Source organism: Marmota flaviventris, chromosome 6, assembly GCF_047511675.1.
Source record: "Marmota flaviventris isolate mMarFla1 chromosome 6, mMarFla1.hap1, whole genome shotgun sequence".
Lineage (NCBI taxonomy): Eukaryota > Metazoa > Chordata > Mammalia > Rodentia > Sciuridae > Marmota > Marmota flaviventris.
The window spans coordinates 34,755,743-34,778,762 of record NC_092503.1 but is presented as its reverse complement, the minus strand read 5'-3'; the positions used below and the strand labels follow the sequence as shown (position 1 = coordinate 34,778,762).

General features: G+C 33.8%; 1 protein-coding gene across 1 annotated transcript in view; it reads left to right on the top strand.

Moving 5' to 3' along the window:
- The window catches only part of Lama2 (laminin subunit alpha 2), a 571,380-nt gene that overhangs the window by 207,233 nt on the left and 341,127 nt on the right, over positions 1-23,020 (top strand). The window contains exons 5-8 of the mRNA XM_071613037.1: positions 9,478-9,657; positions 12,579-12,668; positions 14,047-14,164; positions 19,513-19,691. Coding sequence (XP_071469138.1) covers positions 9,478-9,657; positions 12,579-12,668; positions 14,047-14,164; positions 19,513-19,691 — 567 coding nt within the window. The remainder of the gene's footprint in view (positions 1-9,477; positions 9,658-12,578; positions 12,669-14,046; positions 14,165-19,512; positions 19,692-23,020) is intronic.

Here is a 23,020-nt window from a genome sequence, read left to right as displayed (position 1 = left end):
TAAGAACAAAAGAGTCTGAATTTCTCTTTCAAGTGCACGTCTAGGTTTTGTTCCAATCTGTGACACATGATCTGGCAGTGTATTGAGACCACCTGCTCCAAGATTTCATTTTAATTTTAAACAAGTGTTCCCACTTGGGAACTGAAAACAAAACAGGAAAATGTTGCTTAAGTTTTTCTTTGTGCAGTTATACATCTTTCAAGTGTTTTGTATTACCAATGTGGGTCATTGTATTCTCATTTGATTTTTTTCCTGTTCAGAACTCTCTCTTTTAGGTACACCTAAAAGGAAGACCATGTTAGTTTCACAGATATTTATTTTGAGTGTTAACACATTATTATTTTCTTCTCCCTCTAATTTGAGGTTTTCATACATCCTACCTTATATAATTTACCATTAAGTAAAATTTTTGGCATACCAGTGATAGTTTTCACTTAATAAAACACTTAAGTATTTAAACTGTCATAACCAATTTAATTGATTACGATAATAAGTGTTTTTTTTAAGGAGTTATTGGTTCTTTTCTGGATAAAAATGATTCTGTCCTCAACTCTGAGACATGTTTAGTTTTGGTTTTGACCAGCATAGAAAAATATTTTCTATTTGCTAGGAGAATTTTTCTTGATGTGGACCAGTACTGAGGGGTCTTATTGGCTCTGGAACTGTTCTTTGATTAGTGATCGCTTGTGCTTTTATGTGCCTCACACATGTTCCTTCACAGGAGACCTGGGCACATCCAGTCCAGTGGAGTGTCTTGAGTAGTTTCTACAGCATGGTAAGAATTCTACACAGGAAGTCTAGAATGGATAGAACCAGCAGGACAATTGCTACACAAATTAATGCAGAAAACCAAAAGCTAGGGAAGTCAAGTTATAAAGATAATTCCAGAGGAACAAAGGCAGAATATCATATAAAAAATGGAGTTAAAAATACAAGGTCTATCACAGATAGAATCAGCACAGAGCAGGTCAGGAGATAGACTGGGTAGAGGGTGCATAGAATAGGCTCTCTCAACAGTGATGAGCCTCCTGTTGCTACAAGTCTTCAAATAGCATCTACATGATGCTACATGATGCTCTCTACAGGATGCTATTTCATTCAACAAATGCCTGATGAGTCCCTGCTCTGTGAGGTAGTACAGTGATATCTACTAAAGTCAGTCTAGATTTGGAACATATCCTAGCTATATTTGGCCATTCTTGTTAAAATTTTAAAGTCTTTTTGTTTTCATTAAAAAAGGCCAATGATAGCACCTACATCATGAGGTTGGTTGATAGAAGCATTAAATGAGTCAGCCAATATTATAGGAATTAGTACATACAGAGCACATATAAGAGTTTCTGGTATCCAGTAAATATACCATAATAACCATTATTGCTTCTCTAGTCAAGGTCCTGTGTATTGTAAAAAATTTCTGAAGTAGTGATAGAGCTGAAACAGATGAGTAATGATGCTATTCTCTTAGGCTCTCTCTGGTTGGGGCACACCCAAAACAAAATTTAGAGCAGTGCAAATGTTTGAAGAAAGCAAGAGAACTTCATTTTGGTATTTTTCCTCATGACTTGTCCTCTTAGAGTCTTTTCTGGCTGTGAATTTCAGATGATGACTATATCTGTATATAGTCTTAGCTTGACAGCACAAGGATTTAGCAATGACATTTGCATTTGATAAAATGTAAATGAGAAACTCCCAGAAGAGATTGAGAAAATCTATTTTGACTACTTTCCTTTTATCCATGCAAATATTACATAACAGGAGAAAGGAAAAAAACAATGATAAATAAAATATTTTCAACTGGAAGTATTTTTCCAAAGCACTATAGAATATATATGAAATAAACTCTTATATGTAATAGTCCTTTCAGAAAAAAAGGGGGGAAAAAGGAAGGAGTGAGATTTGCATTTAGAGCTATTTCCTCGTTTTGAAAATTTTAGGAACTTAGTGTTAGGGTCAGTATTCTATTTAGACATCATGACCAGAGGGAATGATATAAAGATCTTCTGTTTAATTATGATGGAATATAGGTCACCCATCTGTGTTTTTCAGCTGAAATTAACCTTAGCTCACCTTGAACAAGGAACTTAAAAATAAGTGTTTTCCTGAATTGTTTTTAGAAACCCAAAAGAACAACAAAGGTGTTTTGAAAAGAGGGTCCATACCAATTTTGAGACTTCAAGAAAATGATAATTCTTATAGCAGATCAGATTTGGTTTCCACTTTTGATATTTCCTAAAAATTTAGACCTTCTGGGTATTCTGCAGTTCTTATAGGAATTAGAAATCACTGTCACATGAAATCTGCTATTGTTACAGGAAGTTAAAAAAAAAGCTGCAAGATTTGCAGCAACTGTGAAGCAAAATGGTGGTGGTTACAGAAATGATTACTTTCTTATTTTGTTTTTTGACAAGCAGAGAAGCTGCACAAACTTCTGGAACATAATATTTTAAGGAGTTTTGCTAGGTAAGAAGAAAAATAAAAACATAAGATGACAAATACTCTGAAGAGAGCTGATTTTCTTATTATGTTGCAATCTATTAATGGATATTGCTTTGACAGTGAAGAATCTGTTCAAATACTTCATGGAAGGCAAAGCTTTCATCCAGGAATGACAAATTCAAGAATTATAATTCTGAAGAAAAAAGAAAAGCAATTTAAGTTTCAGGGCAATTGGGACCAAGTAGGTGTCTAACACAAAATGCCTCTTATGGAATAGTATTAAGATTAAATTTAAGGGCAGAGTTGTCAACGATATGGCCATATTAGTTAAACATTTCATTAAGCTAACATTTCCCTGTGTTCTTGGAATAGTTAGTTAAAGTCATACACAGTCTTTGACATTTTATTATTAAAGCACTACTTTTCAAGCAGCTTAGTAGTCATCTACCATGAGAGAGTAGTTGTTTTAGTTGGGCTTGTGAACTTTAAATGTTAGTAACATATTTACTAAACATCTACCATCTAATTTAGTATACTACCATTTGCATGTAAAGAAGTCTTCCAAGTTCTGGATACTGGAATACAAAGGCACCTGAGGAAGATAGCCATTTATCTGTATATCCCCTTATTATTCTCTTCAGAAATGATTTTACTTTTGTCTTCAATAATTTCTCATTAACTTACGATAATGTTGGAGCTAACCAGTGAATGAGAGCCAATCTGCTATGGTTGAAAGTTGGCTGAATAGTTCTTAAGTTCAAATACAATGTCTTATTCTTTAAAAACAAAACACATTTATGTGTTATTCTCAGCTAAAAAAAAAATAGCCTATCAAAATAAAACTTTGATGTAATATAGAATAAAATTAACTAATATTTATCTAATATTTCTTTTAACTAATACATAAGATATAAAAAATCATGGACAAATACTACTAACTTATCTTTAAATGAAATTAAAATGCTTGGATTGAAAATTAAATAAAGGGTTAATGAGTTTTTAATTGTACGAAAATAGCATACTCACAGATATAGTTATATTAATAGCAGAAAAAATCATATTACTCCATTAAATTGTTTCTTTTTTAGACAGAAAGCTATTGTAATTTGCTAAATATTTAGGAAGTACTAAACGTAAGAAATTTTTATTTATTCAATAATTTTTTAGCACTTTATTTTTACCAGATGCTATCCAGTGTCTGCTAGGGATTACATCAGTTAACAAAATAGAAACTTCTAAGCTCTTGGGCTCCTGTCCAGTGAATAGAGAAACAACCAACATTAGTGCCCCAGGTGAAATAAGAGGAAAGCTTGAACTGAGATGGTTTTAGTGGAGGTAGTAATAAGTGATTAGATGCTGGACATATTTTGAAAGTAAAGCCAACAAGATTTGCAAATAAATTTGACATAGGATGTTAGAAAACAAAAGAAGTAATTCAGAAGTAGGTAAAAGGATGGGAAGAATTAGTAATGTTGGGAAGACTGTGTATGAAAAGCAGGAACTCCTTTGGGATGAACTTGAGCCTAGTAACTTCAGCGAGTGGACAGTTGGTTGCTGCATTCTAAACTTCAGAGAGAAGAGACCAGACCTGGAGTTTCTGTGTGAGAGATATCACAGTAGATGGTATTGGAAGCCAGGTGCTTTGATAGGATGACTGAGTAAGTGTGGCCAGAGCAGAAGTAAAGGACTGTGCACTGTGGTGCTCTAATATTAGCAAGTTAGGGAAGAGTTAAGGTACAGGGTGAGGATCTTTATTCTAAACATCCAAACTATGAAATGCTCCAAAGTTTGAGCTGACATGGCACCACAGGATACTATAACTGGAAAATTCCACACCTGACTCACCTGATAGGTCACAGTCAATATACAAATGCATTAAAAGTATTACATAAATTACTTTTAGGCTATGTGTGTAAGGTATATATGAAACATTAATGAGTTTTTTGTTTGAAAGCAGGTCCCATCTGGAAGATATCTCTCTCTCTCTCTCTCTCTCTCTCTCTCTCTATATATATATATATATATATATATATATATATATATATATATATATACATACATACATACACATACATTTCAAAATTCAAAATATAAGGATTCTAAAATACTTCAGGTCCAAAGCATTTTTGTTAAGGGAAAATCATTCTATAGTAGTGACAGAGATTGAGATGGGATAGCCAGGGAAGGGGAGCCAAACAAAAACTATGTGTCCTAGATATCAATGGAGTAATCAAGGTTTTTCAATTGCTGACTCTGGTAAGAACTGATAATTGGTTATTTCACATACTAAAAAGGTGAAGGACATTGGTGACTTTCCCAAGAGCAGGGGCAACGAAATGGAGGACGCTTTGGAATAGTAGGAACACAGGTGAAGTGTAGTCTAGAAAGCTCCCAATTTTCCATCCAGAGCCAGAACCAGAGAGCCTTTACCTTGTGCTGGGAACACATGACAAATTGTTGAACTTTCCCCCCTTTCAAAGTAGTCTACAGCTTACTTTCCTTTTTTAAACTCATTTTTTTTTTCACAGACTTGAATAAAAGTGATTGACTCTTTTTTAAAAGTTATCTTTATAATCTTACTCTCCCTCCCTGAAATAATACCATGTTAAGAATGATTGGATTGCCAGGCATGGTGGCGCATGCCTTTAATCCCAGCAGTTCAGGAGGCTGAGACAGGAGGATCTTGGGTTCCAAGCCAGCCTCAGCAAAAGTGAGGTGCTAAGCAATTCAGTGAGACTCTGTCTCTAAAAAAAAATACAAAATAGGGCTGGGGATGTGGCTCAGTGGTTGAGTGCCCCTGAGTTCAATCCCTGGTATCCCCCCAAAATGAATGATTTAACAAGTTCCCAGATGCCTCATCCAATCATCCACTCATTTTATACATAAATTATTTAGTCACAGATATAAGTAGCTAATCTCACCCTACACATATGAACTCATTGTTTAAACTTATAGGGTCTGTTTACTTTCAACTTGTGGTACCTACCTCATTGGCACCCTCTTTGGAGATTGATAATTAAAAAAAAAAAAAGATTTTGAAAGTGTTCTAAGAAAGCATATCACATTTCAACTTCATCCACTTCCACTACTTATTTCAAGATTTCTGATACTGATTTCCCTAATGCTCTTTCAGTGGTCTCCCGTCCATCCATTCCCTCAACAAACTTGTATCATTTGGGAAGCGTAAGGAGACCATAGCACTTCCAGCAATCCAAAATAGACATAGTCATACAATAAGGGGCAATTTTTCATACTATGAATTTCATTATTTGATACACAAAATATTTTAAAAGATATTCTAAAGCAAAAAAAAAATGCCATAGATACATATAACTCTTATCCATCTTTAATGGAAAGGTGATAATGCAGTATGCTTAACCTTTTAATACCAGAATTATTTGGGTGAATACAGTGTAATTTTGATATAGGCATTTAGTAATTTAAAAAAAAGATATTCTGATGTGTTTTCCCCTTTATTTTTCTGAAAGCTCATTTCAGGGAAAAAAAAAAAAAAAACATGCAATTTTAAAAGCTCAAAAGCTTAGTCGATAATCATAGTCGGATATTTTCAGTTGGAAAGAATTCCTGTGACAGCATGAACATACACCCACCAACATGTCTGTAATAGAAAGAATTTCAGAAGACAGTAGACTGCCATGGATTTCCCAGGGCCTCACAGCAAGACAACCGTGGTCTTGGGGTCTGATTCTTTCATCTTTCTTGAAGATAGACACTTTGCAGTTGTCACCCCATAGGGAATCAGGAAGTTGGTTAAACCATCCAGTAAACTTGAAATTACACAACATCTTGCCAGTGGAAATATCTTATCCAATGTTCTGATTTATTTTGAAGGAGAGTGGGGGAAAAAGGAAGGGGGAAAAAAAAGAAAGAAAGAAAAAAAAAAAAACGACGCAAGGAAGCTGCACACACATGGCCAAACAGCTGGCTGGTTTTATATCCCAGAAACAGCTTGGGATGAGCCATATTCACAAGATCTCTTGGCAGAGTAGCTGGAGGAAAATACCAAAGCTGTGAGGAGAAGTGTTCTTTTGCTGAATATTTCATGGATCTCTCATGTGGGTTAGTAACCTAAATGAGAACATAGACACCTAAATTTTTTTTTAAGTCTTTGTTTAAGTGAGAGATTTCTGACTCTTTAAATAACACAAATGTGGTTCACTATAACATTAACACCAAAGATACATTAATAACTTTTGAAAACTATAATCTTAAAAGAATATTAATTTTTTCATTTGTTTCAAAAAACACTTTAGGGAAAAGTTCAGGGAAAACTTGAAAGAAATGTAAGCATGAATTCAAGGGCACTGGTGACTTTGTTTGGATGCAAAAATTAACCTTTAAGAGATACTAGTTTTAAGGACTTCAAGCTTTTGTTTGTTCATTCTTTTAACATTTAATTGGTGTCTCTTTAAGTAATGAAGACAACTTAATTTTAAATATTTATTGGCTCACCTGCTAAATGCCAGAATTGTGACATACACAATATCTACTTTACTCTTAGAATTTCCTACATTAGAAGGTATTCAGTGGTTTAAGATGCAGTGCTTTAGGTGAACTTACATTTTACCATGTTCCAATTTGTTGATTATATGAATTTATTCTTCACTTAGTATCCACTTTAAATTCAACTAGCTAGAATATTTCACATTCTGATCATGAGGCATTTTGAGTCTTCTTTGTGACATCAGAATTAGTTTCTCATCTCAGAGTTTGCTTTATTTCTCTAGTGACTCAAATAGTTTATTGGCAGTCAGTTTGTAAAATGCTTACTGGGATTATCTAAATGCAGGATGTTAGGAATAGAAATAGATATCATTGCCTCTCCTGTCAAAAATATAATTAAAACAGGATATATAATCTTGAAAAAGTAGATGAAAAATCCCAGGGGATGACCTTGAGTCACAGGTCCCCAGTGTGCACATGGATTGTCCTACTCCAGAACATCTCCTGCCCTGGCACAGATCTCCCACTTCTAGTGTTCCTGTCTCGTTAGCCCTGTGTCAATATATGCATTTTCAGTTCAAAACCTATCACTTAATTTCAAATTCCTTAAAAATTTTGTTTAGACTAAATTTATTGCACAGGTAGGAATCCATTTATATAGTGCAAAAAAGTAAAAGTAGTTCTATCATTATATTATGGATCCTTTATTTTTTATTATCACACATATTTCAGTATAACTTTAACTGGTCAAACATTGATGGATATCTGGTCATTTCCTGTTTTGTTTTTGCTGTAACACCAAATATGCTGAAAAAATATTACTTGTACTCATTCAAGTCACTATAACAAAATTCCATAGACTGGGTGACTTATAAACAACAGAAACTTATTTCTCAAAATTCTGGAGGCTAGAAGTTTGAGATTAGAGTGCCAGCATGGTGTGGTTGGATTATGATGAAGACTTTTCCTGAACTGAAGACTGCTGACTTCTAGTACTGTCCCATGGTTGAAATAAGGTAACACACTTGTATCCTCTTTGGGTATTAATTCTGTTCTTTGAGGGCCCATTCTTATGGCCCAATTACTGCTCAAAGGCCTCACCTCTAAATATTATCACATTAAAATTAAGGATTCGGTATATAAATTGGGGCAGGAGTAATGGAAACTTTTAGTCTATTTAACATAGTCCATATGTAATATGATATGTGTATTATTTCATATCTGTAGGATAATTCCCCAAAGTAGAATTTCTAGGTCAAAAACTCTGCATTTCTCATTTTGACAGTTATTGCTAACCTGGCTTTCTGAAACATTATTCAATACCCCTTAGTCTTGCATCCCTTAGTCTTGCCATCAGAGATTATTACCAGTATTACCAGTATTGAGGAATTTTATCAACCTAAAGATATGGGAGAAAATTTATCCATATCCTTTTAATCAACATTTATCTTATTATGAGTGAACTTTAGCATTTTTATCAATAGTTTAAAAAGCAATTATTACATTTCTATTTTTTTTCAAAATTGTCTTTATGTCTTTTTAAACCATTTTTGTGTTGTATTGTTGGTCTTTTCCCTTGTTAATTTATAAGAGTTCTTTAGATGTCAGGGACATAATTCCTTTATTTGTACCAGGAATTCTTTTTATTTTGTTCAACAGTTTATCCTTCATTAGAATTTTCTGCTCTCAAGATAGCCCTGTGAAAGTAAGCCATCTTTGGTATGAGTTTGGAGCAAAGATTCTGGGCATATCTCCATTTTTACATTAAAAAATTGTCTGATTAGATTGTATTTATTTTGGTGTCAATTGTGTTAAATTATTTTCCTAAAAGATTCTCCATTTCATCCAGATTTAACATATTTTCATACAGTATATTTTTCATAGGGTATGTTATGTCCTTGGTACAATTTTGTCCTTTTGTTCTACCAATTACTAAAATGTAAATGAATCACAATAACAAACAAAAAAACCCCACTCTACTAAAAATTTGTTACCCTGGGCATAAGTTTGTCTATTTTTCACTATAATCTATCAATTTTTACTTTCTATATTTTATATATGTGTATATATGTGTGTGTGTGTTTGTGTGTATGTGCGCGCACATAAATATGTATACACATAGAGAGAGAGATGATTTCAAGTTCAGAATTAAGTTCCTGATGGGTTCTTGCTTTTGTCAGATATTTTCTAACTGCTCCCTCTCCCCCACTTTTTTTTACTAAGTTTGTCCCACTATGTATCATATTCTTCAATAACTTAGGGTGCAATAATTTTCAGAAGAAGTTGATTTATGAATTTATGGAAATCCTAGGAAGGGACGATGTTGCAATGTCCTAGAATAGAGGATATAGGTAGTTGTAGTATATAGTTTATAAGATATAAGCAAATGAATTGCATGCTTGGATATTAGAAGAACCAAAAAATATATCAATTACCTCACTGTCGTCTGGTGAGTACATGTGAGCCTGCATCTGTCTAATTGGGAGAACAGGGACCTACTTTTATTTTATAGAAACAAATAAAAACATATCTAATTTCGGTAAACTTGAGTGTTCAATTATTCCCCACATTGTGCAGATTCACATTTCTCTGATCAATGGAAGACCAAGTGCTGATGATCCTTCTCCTGAACTGCTAGAATTCACCTCTGCTCGCTATATCCGCCTGAGATTCCAAAGAATCCGCACCTTGAATGCCGACTTGATGATGTTTGCTCACAAAGACCCAAGAGAGATTGACCCCATTGTCACAAGAAGAGTAAGTTATAATGACTGTGAATGAGCCTGTGAATGATATAATGCCCATCTTTTTAATTGTCTGTTAAAAAATTTAAAAAAGAAATCTTTCAATGATTTGTACAAGTAGTTATTAGCAAAGATTTTAAAATTCAGTGGACATTCTTTAGTTCAAATTGAAGTCTGCAACTTATTAGGTGTGTAAAATTTGTCAAACCTTTTTCACGTTCTTAAACTTTAATTTCCACTTTTGTTAAATGAGTATCATAATGTCTAGTTCATACCCCTCCCCCCTTTTTTTTGAAGTCTGAGTACAGAAGTAGTCTTTTTCACATTAGGAGACCTGTCCTATTAGTATAATTTTGCTGAGTTATTACTGAAAGGACAGGGGCTTTGATATACTTTTCTGCTATGACCCTCACTAAGAAATACACTTTTTAATCATGGCCCAGTATATATACACAGAGAGAAAAAGAGTGCAATTTATCTTAAACTTTAGTGTGCACAGAATTAGCTGGTGTTCTTGTGGAAATGCAGATTTGGATTCAGTAGGTCTAGGGCAAGGCTGAGATTATTCAATTCTAGCAGTTCCCAGCTGGTATCAATGCTGCTAGTGTGTAGACTATTCTGTCTCTGTAAATATTTTTGTTTTAGGTTTTAATAACCAATCATGAGCCGCAGTTTAAAAAAAAATAACACTACTATCAGAGAAAAGGGATACTACATACTGTTTGATTTTTCTTTTTGAATAGAATGTAACAAAGGAAAACAAAGGGTTAAAGCTTCTTTTCCACAAATTTTTGACCATAGAGCTAACAGAAGTGCTGCTTTCCAATGTGAAACTGGGATTTGTTAGATTGTGAAATAGATGGCAATCTCAGATTGCTATGGGTGATAATTGTGCTTCTTTGTGCCTGTCTACTCTGTACTCCATTCACTGGTTTATGTCACTTCCCTTATATGATGCCATACAACATTATTACCCTGAGATTCAATTCAGCCATAAATCCATAAGGCAAATCCATGCTACCAAGAAATCCACTGTAAGGCCAGAGGTATCGTAAGAAATAGGATGGTAGAGAGAAATTAACATTGTGGGAAAGCACTTAATTATAGAAGGAGCATACCAAGATCAAACTTCTACCACCAGTCACCAAATTGCTTTACCATTAAGCTGAATACAACAGTTCCTGAACACTCCTCACATGTTTTTTCTTTTCATTACTTAATTCCTCTACCTAACCGCTCCATCATCACAAAATAACTTCAAAAGTTATAATTATCCCCATGAAAGCTATTTTCAGAAGTTTTAGTGCCCTGTTTTTTCCAAAACTGAAACTACTTTACCGCATACTATATTTCAAAGTATTGTCAATTGCATTATACAGAAGTAATCATTATCTTATAGCAATGTTTAGATTCTTTGCATGTTTCAAGAAATCACTTTTAATTTCCATTTTGGCGTGACTTAAAAATATGCACCAAGAAAGACTGAATAATATTGAAGTGAAATTTATTCTTTCTTGACAGTATATCTATCAGGGAAAAAAAAATCAATGAAAATAAATTAGTGTTCCTTTTATCATCTTTTGCAAGAGTCAGAGTGGGAGTTGGGGTGCACATCCATTATTTATGACTGTGTTGTACATGAGCATTTAATATAGTGCAGTACAAGTCAACATATAAATGTGTTTTTTGAAAGTACTAAAGTTTAATAAACACTACATACAAATTTAAATATATAAAAATAAGATATTGAATTTTAGCTCTTCATGATTCAAAAGCAAAACATTATGCATTTATATTTAAAATCAATTTCCCAATTTTAAAAGCATCTGCAAATACTACTATGCCAGCTTTTTGAGCAAATATCTCCATTTGTATTAATATTATTAAGTGATAAAGTGAAAAGGAGATTTATATGTTATCTCAATTTCCTAACAAGTTCCATTAGTTCAAGGTCTAGGCATATCAAATACGATAATGTATAAAAAATATTTTAAAAGACACTATATGTAAATAACAAAAACAAAAGGAAGAAGAAGGAGAGGAAAGTAGGGGAAGAGGAGGAGGAAGAGGGGGAGGAGAAGAGTAAGTGAATAAAAGGGATTTCTAGCTAGGGAACTCAGATCTGTGTCCACATGTTTATTATTACTAAATCTGGGATTTTTTAAGGTATATATTTGAATAATAGTTCTGTCTTCCATTGAGAGTAATACTTGGATTCCATATGATAAGGTAAAGGGCTCTGACAATTATGCACATGTTAATTAAATTTTTAATAATACTAACTCTGTAATTATGAATAATCTTTTTTAAAAATAGCTGGTAGATTAAAATAATTAGGATCATACCCCTTTATTAGCTTCAAATAGAAAGGTAATTATATGGACATTTTAACATAATAATAAAAGAGGCAAGTGTTCTGCACATCGAATTTGCAGTTCCTTTTTATATCCTTCAACGTTTGGGTAAGAAGTACATTATTATCAATTTTCCCTAAATGTGTTGTTTGTTTTCAAATCTACCAGACAAAATAGCTTGCATGTGATTTGTGAATACAGTTTTCTATTATCACAATTAAAGAGCCTTTCTCTGAAGAAACCATGCAAAACTTTTATGAAGAATTACCATCCTTAGTCCCATTTAAAAATTGCTTTTAGCAATGGGTACTCCCGCATGGCCTTTGTACTGCCTATGGGAAAGAAATTTATAAAATGCCCACCTAACATAAATTAGAGGCATTCTTTCTTTGGGCTATGATTACAAATCTAGAAGTTACTTCATCTGTTTTGTGAGCCCTCACTTTTCTTCAGTAAATAGAAGCATGCTTCAAACCAAGGATAAAAGCAAAAAATGAAGTTTCCAACTGAATGTTCCCTTTTGTGGCTTTCACCCTGCAGTCGTCTTAACAGGATTTCTTCTCTGGATTGCTTTTTGCAGTATTACTACTCAGTCAAGGATATTTCGGTTGGAGGGATGTGCATCTGCTATGGTCATGCCAGGGCTTGTCCACTTGATCCAGCGACAAATGTATGTATATTTATAGGATGCTTAGGCAAAATGAAGTGCTCAGCTGTAAAATGCTTCATGAGCTGCTTTGCAGGCAGGGAGCACTGTGAATGGGTGTCAGGTCCCCACTTAGACAGTGTAACAGAAAGCCATGCCAGGGTGAAATAGAGCTGGCAGTTAAGATGATAGACTTTGAAGTCAGCCATCACATTATCAGAAAACAGATTAGTTTTTTTTTTTTTCTTTTTCCAAAAAATGTTCTAAACTGGTATCTATTTTGAAGCTTCTCTAGCTATGACAGCTTGCTGCATGATTTAGCTTTAGAGAATGCCTGCCATCAATCAACCTGTCCATTTCTTTAGAAATGTTTAATCAAAAAATTAATGCAAACAAATGAAAAATGTGCATGGAAATAAATATATAAATGGCCATGGAACAGGAGACTCAGATAGGGCAGGAGCAATAAGGAATAGGTGGGAAAGAGGATTCAGGAGAGTGTTGATATCAGCAGGCCAGAAAATGCTGGAATGCTTTTGGGTAAAATTTTCCATTAATGACAATGCATTAGGTGAACATAACATAAAGAAGAAGATGAACGAGCATCTATTTTTTTCTGTCATAAACAAACCGGTGAAATTCACAATCAACTACTGGGCAGTATAAAGAAGAAATATATTGAATAGTAAGATCAGTGAATGTTGGTAGAGTCATAGTTGGGTTTTGTTTTACTTTTGCTTCAACAAAAATTGTATGATAATTGACATTATACTTATACCTAGTTTTCTAATTAATAGGTCATATAATGTTATCTCCTAGGAAGATTCAAAATCTTAGTATGTTTTTCTGGAAAAGAGTTAGAGTATCTTGTTACCTGTTAATGTGCTGTCAGGGGAGTTTTCCAAGCTTTGAGAGCCACCAGGCAACCTTAGAAGGGCAGTGGCATGTGGCAAATGAGACCACTCAGAGCACACACAGATAGGAGAGCTAGCTCAGGGACACTAGATTTCTGTTCCTCCTCTGCCCCTAGATACAGAGTTGGGGGAATCAACTCCCTTCTCTTTTGCTAAATCCAAAAAATTTAAGGATACTTTGAGTGAAGACTTGAACTCGACACATCTGACTCAGAAAACCTGAGCATATCAGAGAATTCGGTGTTCAAGAACACTCCCCATTGGTCCTCACTGATTTCTTCCAAATCTAAGCCCTTGATTCCAGAACCAGCCTAGATCACCCTAAGCTGGTATTGATCAGAGGTACCCACTGCTTCCTGCCCAGGCTGACCCAGTTTTACATTTTAGTACATAGCCTAGAAGTCTTCTCTTCTTTGTACTGCCTTTTAGAAGGAATCCCTCTCTGTGGTTCTAAATAATGTTCAAAGTATCTCCCACTTTGTGGCTAGAAATCACGCTGTGAGTGTGAGCACAACACGTGTGGTGAGAGCTGCGATCAGTGCTGTCCAGGATTCCATCAGAAACCTTGGAGAGCTGGGACCTTTCTGACGAAAACCGAGTGTGAAGGTATGTTCTTGAGAAGCCTACAGAGTGTGTCTGTCTTCCTCTCCTGGAACTCGGGTAGCATAGACGTGTGGAGATTTTAGATACTGCCCTCATATATCCAGTTTGTATATCTTAACCAAGGCTAGAGCTGGTGAACTCTTTACCTTGCTATCTTAGTTTTCCAGGGTACTTGGTCTGGTTTGGTTGTTTTAATTTGACTCTTTTGAATTTACTACTGTGGAAAGATTATGAGAACATGTAAAAGCATACTACATACACATCATCATAAGGATGAACCTGATGCTTCTAACATTATATTTATTATATAATATAAAATATATTTTGCATATTTTATATATAATATAAATATAATTTACATTATATACACTATATACACTATATATATATATATATATATATATATATATATATATATATATATATATATATATATATTTATATTCATAGAAATGCAGATAAACATTAATTAAAACCTAGACTGTGTGGAGGCTAGCCTCCCAAACATATACACTTAGGAAATTGTTCTGAAGCATGTATTAGCTCTAATTCTTTCTAGTTGTTCCCTTGGCAGCCTGATGCTCTACCCCTTCTTCCTAGTAAATAGTCCTTACATACTCATTGTCTGATGAAGTGTGGGAAATCAAAGGTGAGAGATTATCCTCACATGTTACAACCAGGTTATTGTCAGAAAAAAATTCATTCATTAGGATTTGATAATTACACTTATTAGAGGTACTGTTTAGGGCAGAATCTAGGAAGGGTATAAGGGTAAAAGGTGACGAGACAGGAGATGAAAATTGTGAGAAATGAATGCTTATCTTTTTTTTTAATTGACACATAATAATTCTACATCTTTGTGGGGTATCTTGTGATATTTCAGTACATAATTATACACAGTGTATAATGTTCAAATCAGGGTAGGAATATCTACAGATATTTATCATTTCTTTGTGGTGTAAGTATTCAAAATCCTCTCTTCCAACTTCTTTGAAATATATGGTACATTATCATTTCCAATATTTACTCTACTATACAATAAAACAACAGAACAATGTCTTTTGGTTAATTAGCTTTCTGTTGTGACAAAACACCTGGAAAAAACAACTCAAAGGAGGAAACATTTATTTTGGCTCACAGTTCCAGAAATTTTAGACCTGTGGTAAGGCAGCGACATCATGGCAGAAGAGACAGGTAGAAGAACGCTCACTTTAAAGCAGCCAAGGAGGGGCGGGGGTGTGGGGAGAAGCGACTTGGGACCGGGTACCCTTTCAGGTTATACCCCCAGTGTCTTCCTTCCTTCAACCTGACCCCAGCTCCTACAGTTCCCAATACCTTCCAACAGTCAATTCAATTTGAACCTGTTAATAGATAAATCTGTTGATGAGATCAGAGACCACGTGATCCAATCACTTCCCTAAAGCTTCACTTCTGAACATTATTGCATTGGGAACTAAGCTTTCAGCAGATGAACCTGAGCAGAACACTTCAGCTCCAAACTATAACAGTATCTACTGACCAACTTTGGCTCTCCCTATTACCTACTCTTCCCGACTTCTGGAACCCTTATTCTACTTTCAACTTCCATGAGAGCAAATTTTTTTCTTGATTTGACACATGAGATTGTGCTTTATTTGCCTTGTAGTGCCTGGCATATTTCACTTAGCATAATGCCTTCTTGTTCCATCCTCATGATCACAAAGGGAAGACATCATTATTTCTATAGCTTGATGATATTAATATATGTATAACTATTTGCTCACAAACGTCTTTAAATTTTGATTAAATTTTTTTGCGGCTTATGGAATATCAGCAACCACAGTGGAAAAAGCATTTGAGGGTAGGGATTCTTCCTGATGCCTTTGACATTGTATCAAACAGTTATAATTACGTAATATTAAGCAGTTCTGCAAAATTTTTTACACTTTTCACACACACACACACACACACACACACACATACAATAAAAAGACCAGTTCAACTTGTCAGCCACAGAAATAGACTATAGCAAAGCAGATTTCTACTTGCTATTATCTATCTATTTATCTATCCATATATATATATATAAAGTATATTTATATAGATAAATAGAGATATGTATTTAAAACCCTAAGATTATGAAACTATTTTGTCTTTCTCTGTAGGGCAGAGAGTGGGTTATATTTTCAAAAAGAAGAATAAACATTTCAAAGATCCAGAAATTAAAGATGGGCATCTTAACCATAAAATCTTTAAATAAACAACGTGCTTTGGGCAAATGTATACATTCCTAAAAGTTTATATTAAAAAACAATTTCCAAGTTGAATTGCATTCCAATTGACTTAATATTTATAAATTCTTCTGTGACATGATAAATCCCTCTATTTAAAGGATAATCATCTTCTAAATCACTTAATTTGGATTTTCATCAGTTTAGCTTACTTAAGGCAAGATGTATCTATCTCTAAAGAGCAACTAATATTCATTACATTGCTAATCCTTTACTTATATGGTTTAGCACATGTTTTAGACATTCTGCTAAACATCAAGTTGCTAATGACAGCAAAAAAAAAAAAAAAAAAAAAATAGCTCTTTTTTTGATAGACAGGTGTTGTCCCTGTTGTCAGAGTCCGTGAACATAGAACTGGGCAGGGTGTTGATAGACAGCAACCAGGACTATAGGTAGAGTGTCCTGGCTGTAGGAGCTCTGAGGAAGAACTGTCCAGGCACTGATGTTACACCTGCAATAACTCTCAGTTATAAATATACTCAGCAACACTGATTCTAAGTCACATAAATTTGCATTACTCCGTATTTCCCTCTGTTTATACCAGCATCAGAAATCCTCAATTTCGGGCTGGGGATGTGGCTCAAGCATTAACGCGCTCACATGGCATGCGCAGGGTGCTGGGTTTTATCCTCAGCACCACATAAAAATAAAATAAAGTTTTCACCGAAAACCGAAAAATAAATATTACAAATTCTCTCTCTCTCTCTCTTCTCTCTCTCTCTTTAAAAAAAGTAATCTTCAATTTCTTTTTAACATGTTCAAATGGGATGCTTTAAGCATTCTTGTGTATTGTCCTAAATACAAAAATTATTTATAATACATAGAGATTTGTACTTATTACTATATGATCACTAGAATGATGCTTGAAATTTCATTGCTGTAGCAAAAATAACTATATGCTAAATCCAAAGTCAGCAAATTGGGGAAGGTACTTGAAAGAAACTTGGAGGAGAGAATATCCTTACTTATTTATCAATAAGAAAAAATTCAATAAACCTGCAAAAAAATGAGCAAAGGTGAAAACATGAACTTCTCAGGAAAAAAATCTTCTTTAAAATTTAAGCAAAAGATGATTGCATTTATAATAAAGTTCCAATTACAACAATAAAATATAATTTTAACTTAGTAAAGTCAGCATTCAGCCAATTCTTGCATGCTTACTGTGTCCAGAAATGGTTTTAAAAGGATTGATATGACACAAAATTAGTGAAGCTTTGGTTAACAATTCCATCATATTTATTACTGGGGGTAAAAAATCTACCCTACCATATCTAGATGGGAATTTTTAAAGCTACTAAAATTTAACTTTTATGGACTTTGTGACTAGAAATTATACTTCCAAGAATTTAGCCTATAGATGTACTCATATAGGTTTACAGTGCATATTATCATGATTCTTATCATGCAATTGCTACAACTATTGCTACTAACATTCATTGAGGTGAGTAGTTAGTAGTCTGGCATTCTTCTTTTGCATTTGCAAAACAGCTGTCTGAATACTAAAATAATACAAAGATTTGAATTTTCTCCTCAAAGTTACTCAACTGACAAACAGGAAGCAATTTTAAAATTATAGACCATGCCCTGGTATTCCCAAAATGTATGCAATGTTATTTAATGGGGAAATCTGGAAACAGTGTAACTGTCTATTAATAGGGACCTGAGGTAGTACCCTGGGTAGCCTTAGAAGATGTATATGCTAATGTGGAATAAAAGCAACACAATTCACTGTTAGTAAAATCTCACAGTTCAGAACACTGTATAAATGGTCCTGCTTTCTAATATAAAAGGAAAATTGAGCTGTGTATGTATGTGCACAACTGTAGACACACACACATCCATACCAAGGTAAGGACAGATAAGAAACTCAACATCTGAGGGAGATGTTGAAAAGGAAGAATACTGGAGCTGGAGTTTTGGCTCAGTGGTAGAGTGCTCGCCTAGCACGTGCAAGGCCCTGGGTTTGATCCTCAGCACCACAAAAAAATAAAATAAAGATATTGTGTCCAACTACAACTAAAAAGCAAAATTTTTAAAAAGGAAGAATACTGTATAAATTATCTTTCTTTAGTTCCCATCCTGATAGAAATTCCACATGATTTTTGAGGGCTTTGTCCTTTCTGGGGGAAGTGATTTTTCACTTTTTTGATTTTCTATAATGCAACATGAAAAATACAAGGAAGACTAAGAGCAGGACAAATCAATTGGGAACTTATCTATAAAGCATTATGCTAAAGATTTTACATGCATTATCTCAATGCTTTTAAATATTCATATCTGGTAATTACTATTGACTATCCATGTTTTATATGGAAACTGAGTCTTAGTGAAATTAAGAAGTTCTGCATATCACATGACTAGTAATTAGAGGCGAGGACATGTAAATGCAGCACTGCTTGGTGCTCACTTTGTCCTGATTACTGGATACCTGCCTTGTATCTTATATCATTCACCAGGTAGCATGTGAAGGCCTGTGGCCCTGGTGAGAAGTGCAGATTCTGGAACCTAACTTCAGAATTTGATTTCCAATACAAATTAGGTTAGCTTTTTTAAGTTAGGGTACTTATTTGTGGCTTGGGTTCCTAATACATGAAAAGAGATTTATTTCAATTTAAATCCACTGTAATAACCATAAAACAATTAGAATAGAGTCTGGCATATAAAAAAAGTAAGCTTTAGTTGTTACTAGTAGTAAAGGAAAAGAATTATAACCTGAATGTTCTTTTTTACATGTAGTGTCTAACACTGAAATTCATATATAGTAATTATTCATTACAGATGACCTAGTTGCTAATAATTCAGTACTATCATTCAATAATTTATATTTTATTATAATAGGAAATTGTAGGCTGAACTATGTGAACCTGTTTCACTTTTATAAATCAAAAGTCAGTAAAATATCATCAGTTTCATGATTCAGCTTATATTTTGATCATTTCATATTTCATTAAAAGCACAAACTTATTAATAAATCCAAATATTTTCTAAATGTATTTGTGTATGTATGATAAATTATAACAGAAAATACTTTTTAAATATGTCTGAAATTAATGTTTGCTAATTTATTATTTTCTAATGTAGCATGCAATTGCCATGGAAAAGCTGAAGAGTGCTATTATGATGAAAATGTTGCCAGAAGAAATCTGAGTTTAAATATACATGGAAAGTACATCGGAGGGGGTGTATGCATTAACTGCACACAAAACACTGCTGGTATAAACTGTGAGACATGTATTGATGGCTTCTTCAGACCCAAAGGGGTAAAGTATGTTTTTATATCACAGTTATTTTTGCTTTTTCAAATGAAGACATAGGATGCAAAAAATAATTTTGACAGGATTTCGAAGGAGTTAGACTTCAAATTTTAAAAGGTGACCAGAAATTTTCATCATTGAAACTGATATAAATATTTAAGGATATAAGACATTTGAATAGCCCTAGAAAATTTTATTGCGCCTCATTCCAGTCAATACTCGCCCACAGAAAACTCTATTCAAGTTTTTATTTTTTCAAGTAGTTTTTTTTTTTTAAATTAGTGTCATATGGATGTACATAATAGTGAGATTCACTATGTTATATTCATATATGTACATAGAAAAGTTAGGTCAGATTCATTCCACTGATGTTCCCTGTCAGATCCTTCCTCCCTTTCTTTCATTGTCCTTTGTCTACTCCTCTGATCTTACTTCTGTTCTTTTTTAAACCACCCCCTCTAATTTTGGATTAGCTTCTGCATATCAGAGAAAACATTCAACTTTGGTTGTTTTTTGTTTGTTTGTTTTGTTTTTTGTTTTGACTGGCTTATTTCACTTAACATGATAATCTCCATTTCCATCCATTTACCAACAAATGCCATAAAGACATTCTTCTTTATATCTGAGTTAACACTCCATTGTGTGTGTACATTTTAATATATGTATCGCATTTTCTTTAGCCATTCATCTGTTGAGGGGCATCTAGGTTTGTTCCACAGCTTAGCTGTTGTGAATTATGCTGCTATAAACAATGATGTGGTTTCATCACTGTAGTATATTGATTTTAAATCCTTTGGACATGTATCAAGGAATGGGTTAGCTGGGTCATATTGTGGTTCCATTCCCAGTTTTCTAAGGAATGTCCGTACTGCTTTCCAGAGTGGTTTGTATAAGAGTATCATTTTCCTCACATCCTCCCCAGCAGATTTTGTTACTTGTATCATTGAAAATTGACATTCTGACTGGAGTGAGATTAAATTTCAGTGTAGTTTTAATATGCATTTCTCTTATTGCTAGAAATGTTAAATATTTTGACATATATTTGTTGATCCTTTGTATATTTTGTTATGAGAAATATCTATTTAGTTCTTTTGCCCATTTATTGATTGGGCTATTTTTTTTTTTTTTTTTTTTTTTGGTACTAAGTTTTTGTGCTCTTTTTATATCCTGGTTATTAGTGTTCTGTCTGAGGAGCAGATAGTAAAGATTTTCTCCCATTCTGTAGGTTCTCTCTTCCTGCTTTTGATGGTTTCCTTTGCTGTGAGAAAGCTTTTTAATTTGATGCCATCCACTTATTGATTTGCAATTTTACTTCTTTGCTTTAGGAGTCTTATTAAACAAAATAAAAGTAAGTTCCTGAGCTGACATGTTGGAGTGTTAGGCCTACATTTTCTTCTAGCATGTGCAGGAGTTCTGGTCTAATTCCTAGGTCTCTGATCCACTCTGAGTTGAGTTTTGTGCAGGATGAGCAATATGGGTTAAATTCCATTCTAATACTTATAGATTTCCAGTTTTCCCAGCACCATTTGTTAAAGAAGCTATCTTTTCTCCAACATATATTTTTGGCACCTTCATGTAATATGTGGTAACTGTATATATGTGGGTTTTTCTCTGTGTGTTCTATTCTATTTTATTGGTCTTCATGCCTGTTTTGGTGCTAGTATCATGCTGTTTTTGTTACTGTACCTCTGTAGTATAATTTGAGGTTTTGTATAAAATATTGGCAAACTGCATACAAAAACACATCAAAAAGATAGTATACCATAATCAAGTTGGATCCATCCCAGGGATTCAAAGTTGGTTCAGAATACAGAAATCAATAAATGAAATCTACTAAATAAATAGACTTGAAGACAAGAATCACATGATGATCTCAATAGCCACAGAGAAAGCATTTGACAAAGTATAATACCCATTCATGTTTAAATCACTAAAAAAAGCTAGGGATACAAGAAACATGTCAACATTGTAAAGGCTGTATATGACAAACCTAAGGCCAACATTATTCTGAATGGTGAAAAACTAAAATCATTTTCTTTAAAAATATGAACAAGTCAAAGATGTCCACTTTAATCAATTTTATTCAACATAGGCTTTGAAAATCTAGTCAAAATATAAGGCAGGAATAGTAAATTAAATAATACTAGTAGGAAAAGAAAATCTCAAATTATCTGTTTCCCAATGATAAGATCCTATATTTAGAAGACCTGAGAAACACCACCAAAAGGCTTCTAGAGCTCATAAATTAATTTATCAAAGTAGCAGGATACTATAAAAGCAACACCCATAAATCATTCCTGTTCCTATTCATTCCAAAGATGAATCTGCTGAAAAAGAAATTAGGAAAATTATATAACTCATTATTACAAGCAGAGTTTTTATAATAAAGAGTTACTAAAATTTTTAACCTGGTAAAGTCTTTTATTCTTTGCTACTTTCTTTCAATTCTTTTGTTTTGCCATTCTTTTAAGAATATTTATTCTAATTTGTTATATATGACAGCAGAATGCATTTCAATTCCTATTACACATATAGGGCACCATTTTTCATGTCTCTAGTTGTACACAAAGTAGAGTCATACCATTTGCATCTTCATACATGTACTCAGGGTAATGATGTCCATCTCATTCCACCATCTTTCCTACCCACATGCCTTCTTCCCTTCCCTTCCTTCCCCTTTGCCCTATCTAAATTTCCTCCATTCCTCCCATCCCCCCCAATCCTCACCATGGGTCAGCATCCTCATTTCAGAGAAAACATTCAGCATTTGGTTTTTTGGGATTTGCTTACTTCACTTAGCATAATATTCTCCAACCCTATCCATTTATCTGCAAATGACATGATTGTATTTTCTTTTAATGCTGAGTAATATACCATACTTTCTTTATACATTCATCTACTGAAGGCTATCTAAATTGGTTTCACAATTTTGCTACTGTGAATTGGACTGCTATAAACATTGATGTGGCTGTGTCCCTGTAGTAGGCTGTTTTTAAGTCTTTTGTGTATAAACCAAGGAAGTAGTGGGATAGCTGGGTGAAATGGTGGTTCCATTCCAAGTTTTCCAAGGAATCTCCATAGTGCTTTCCATATTGGCTGTACCAATTTGCAGTCCCACCAGCAATGTATGAGTGTGCTTTTTCCTCATATCCTTGCCAACACTTACTGTTGTTTGTATTCTTAATATCTTCCATTCTGACTGGAATGAGATGAAATCTTAGAGTAGTTTTAATTTGGATTCCTCTAATTGCTAGAAATGTTGAACATTTTTTCATATATTTTTGATTGATTGTATATCCTCTTCTGCAAAGTGTCTGTTCAGTTCCTTGACCCAT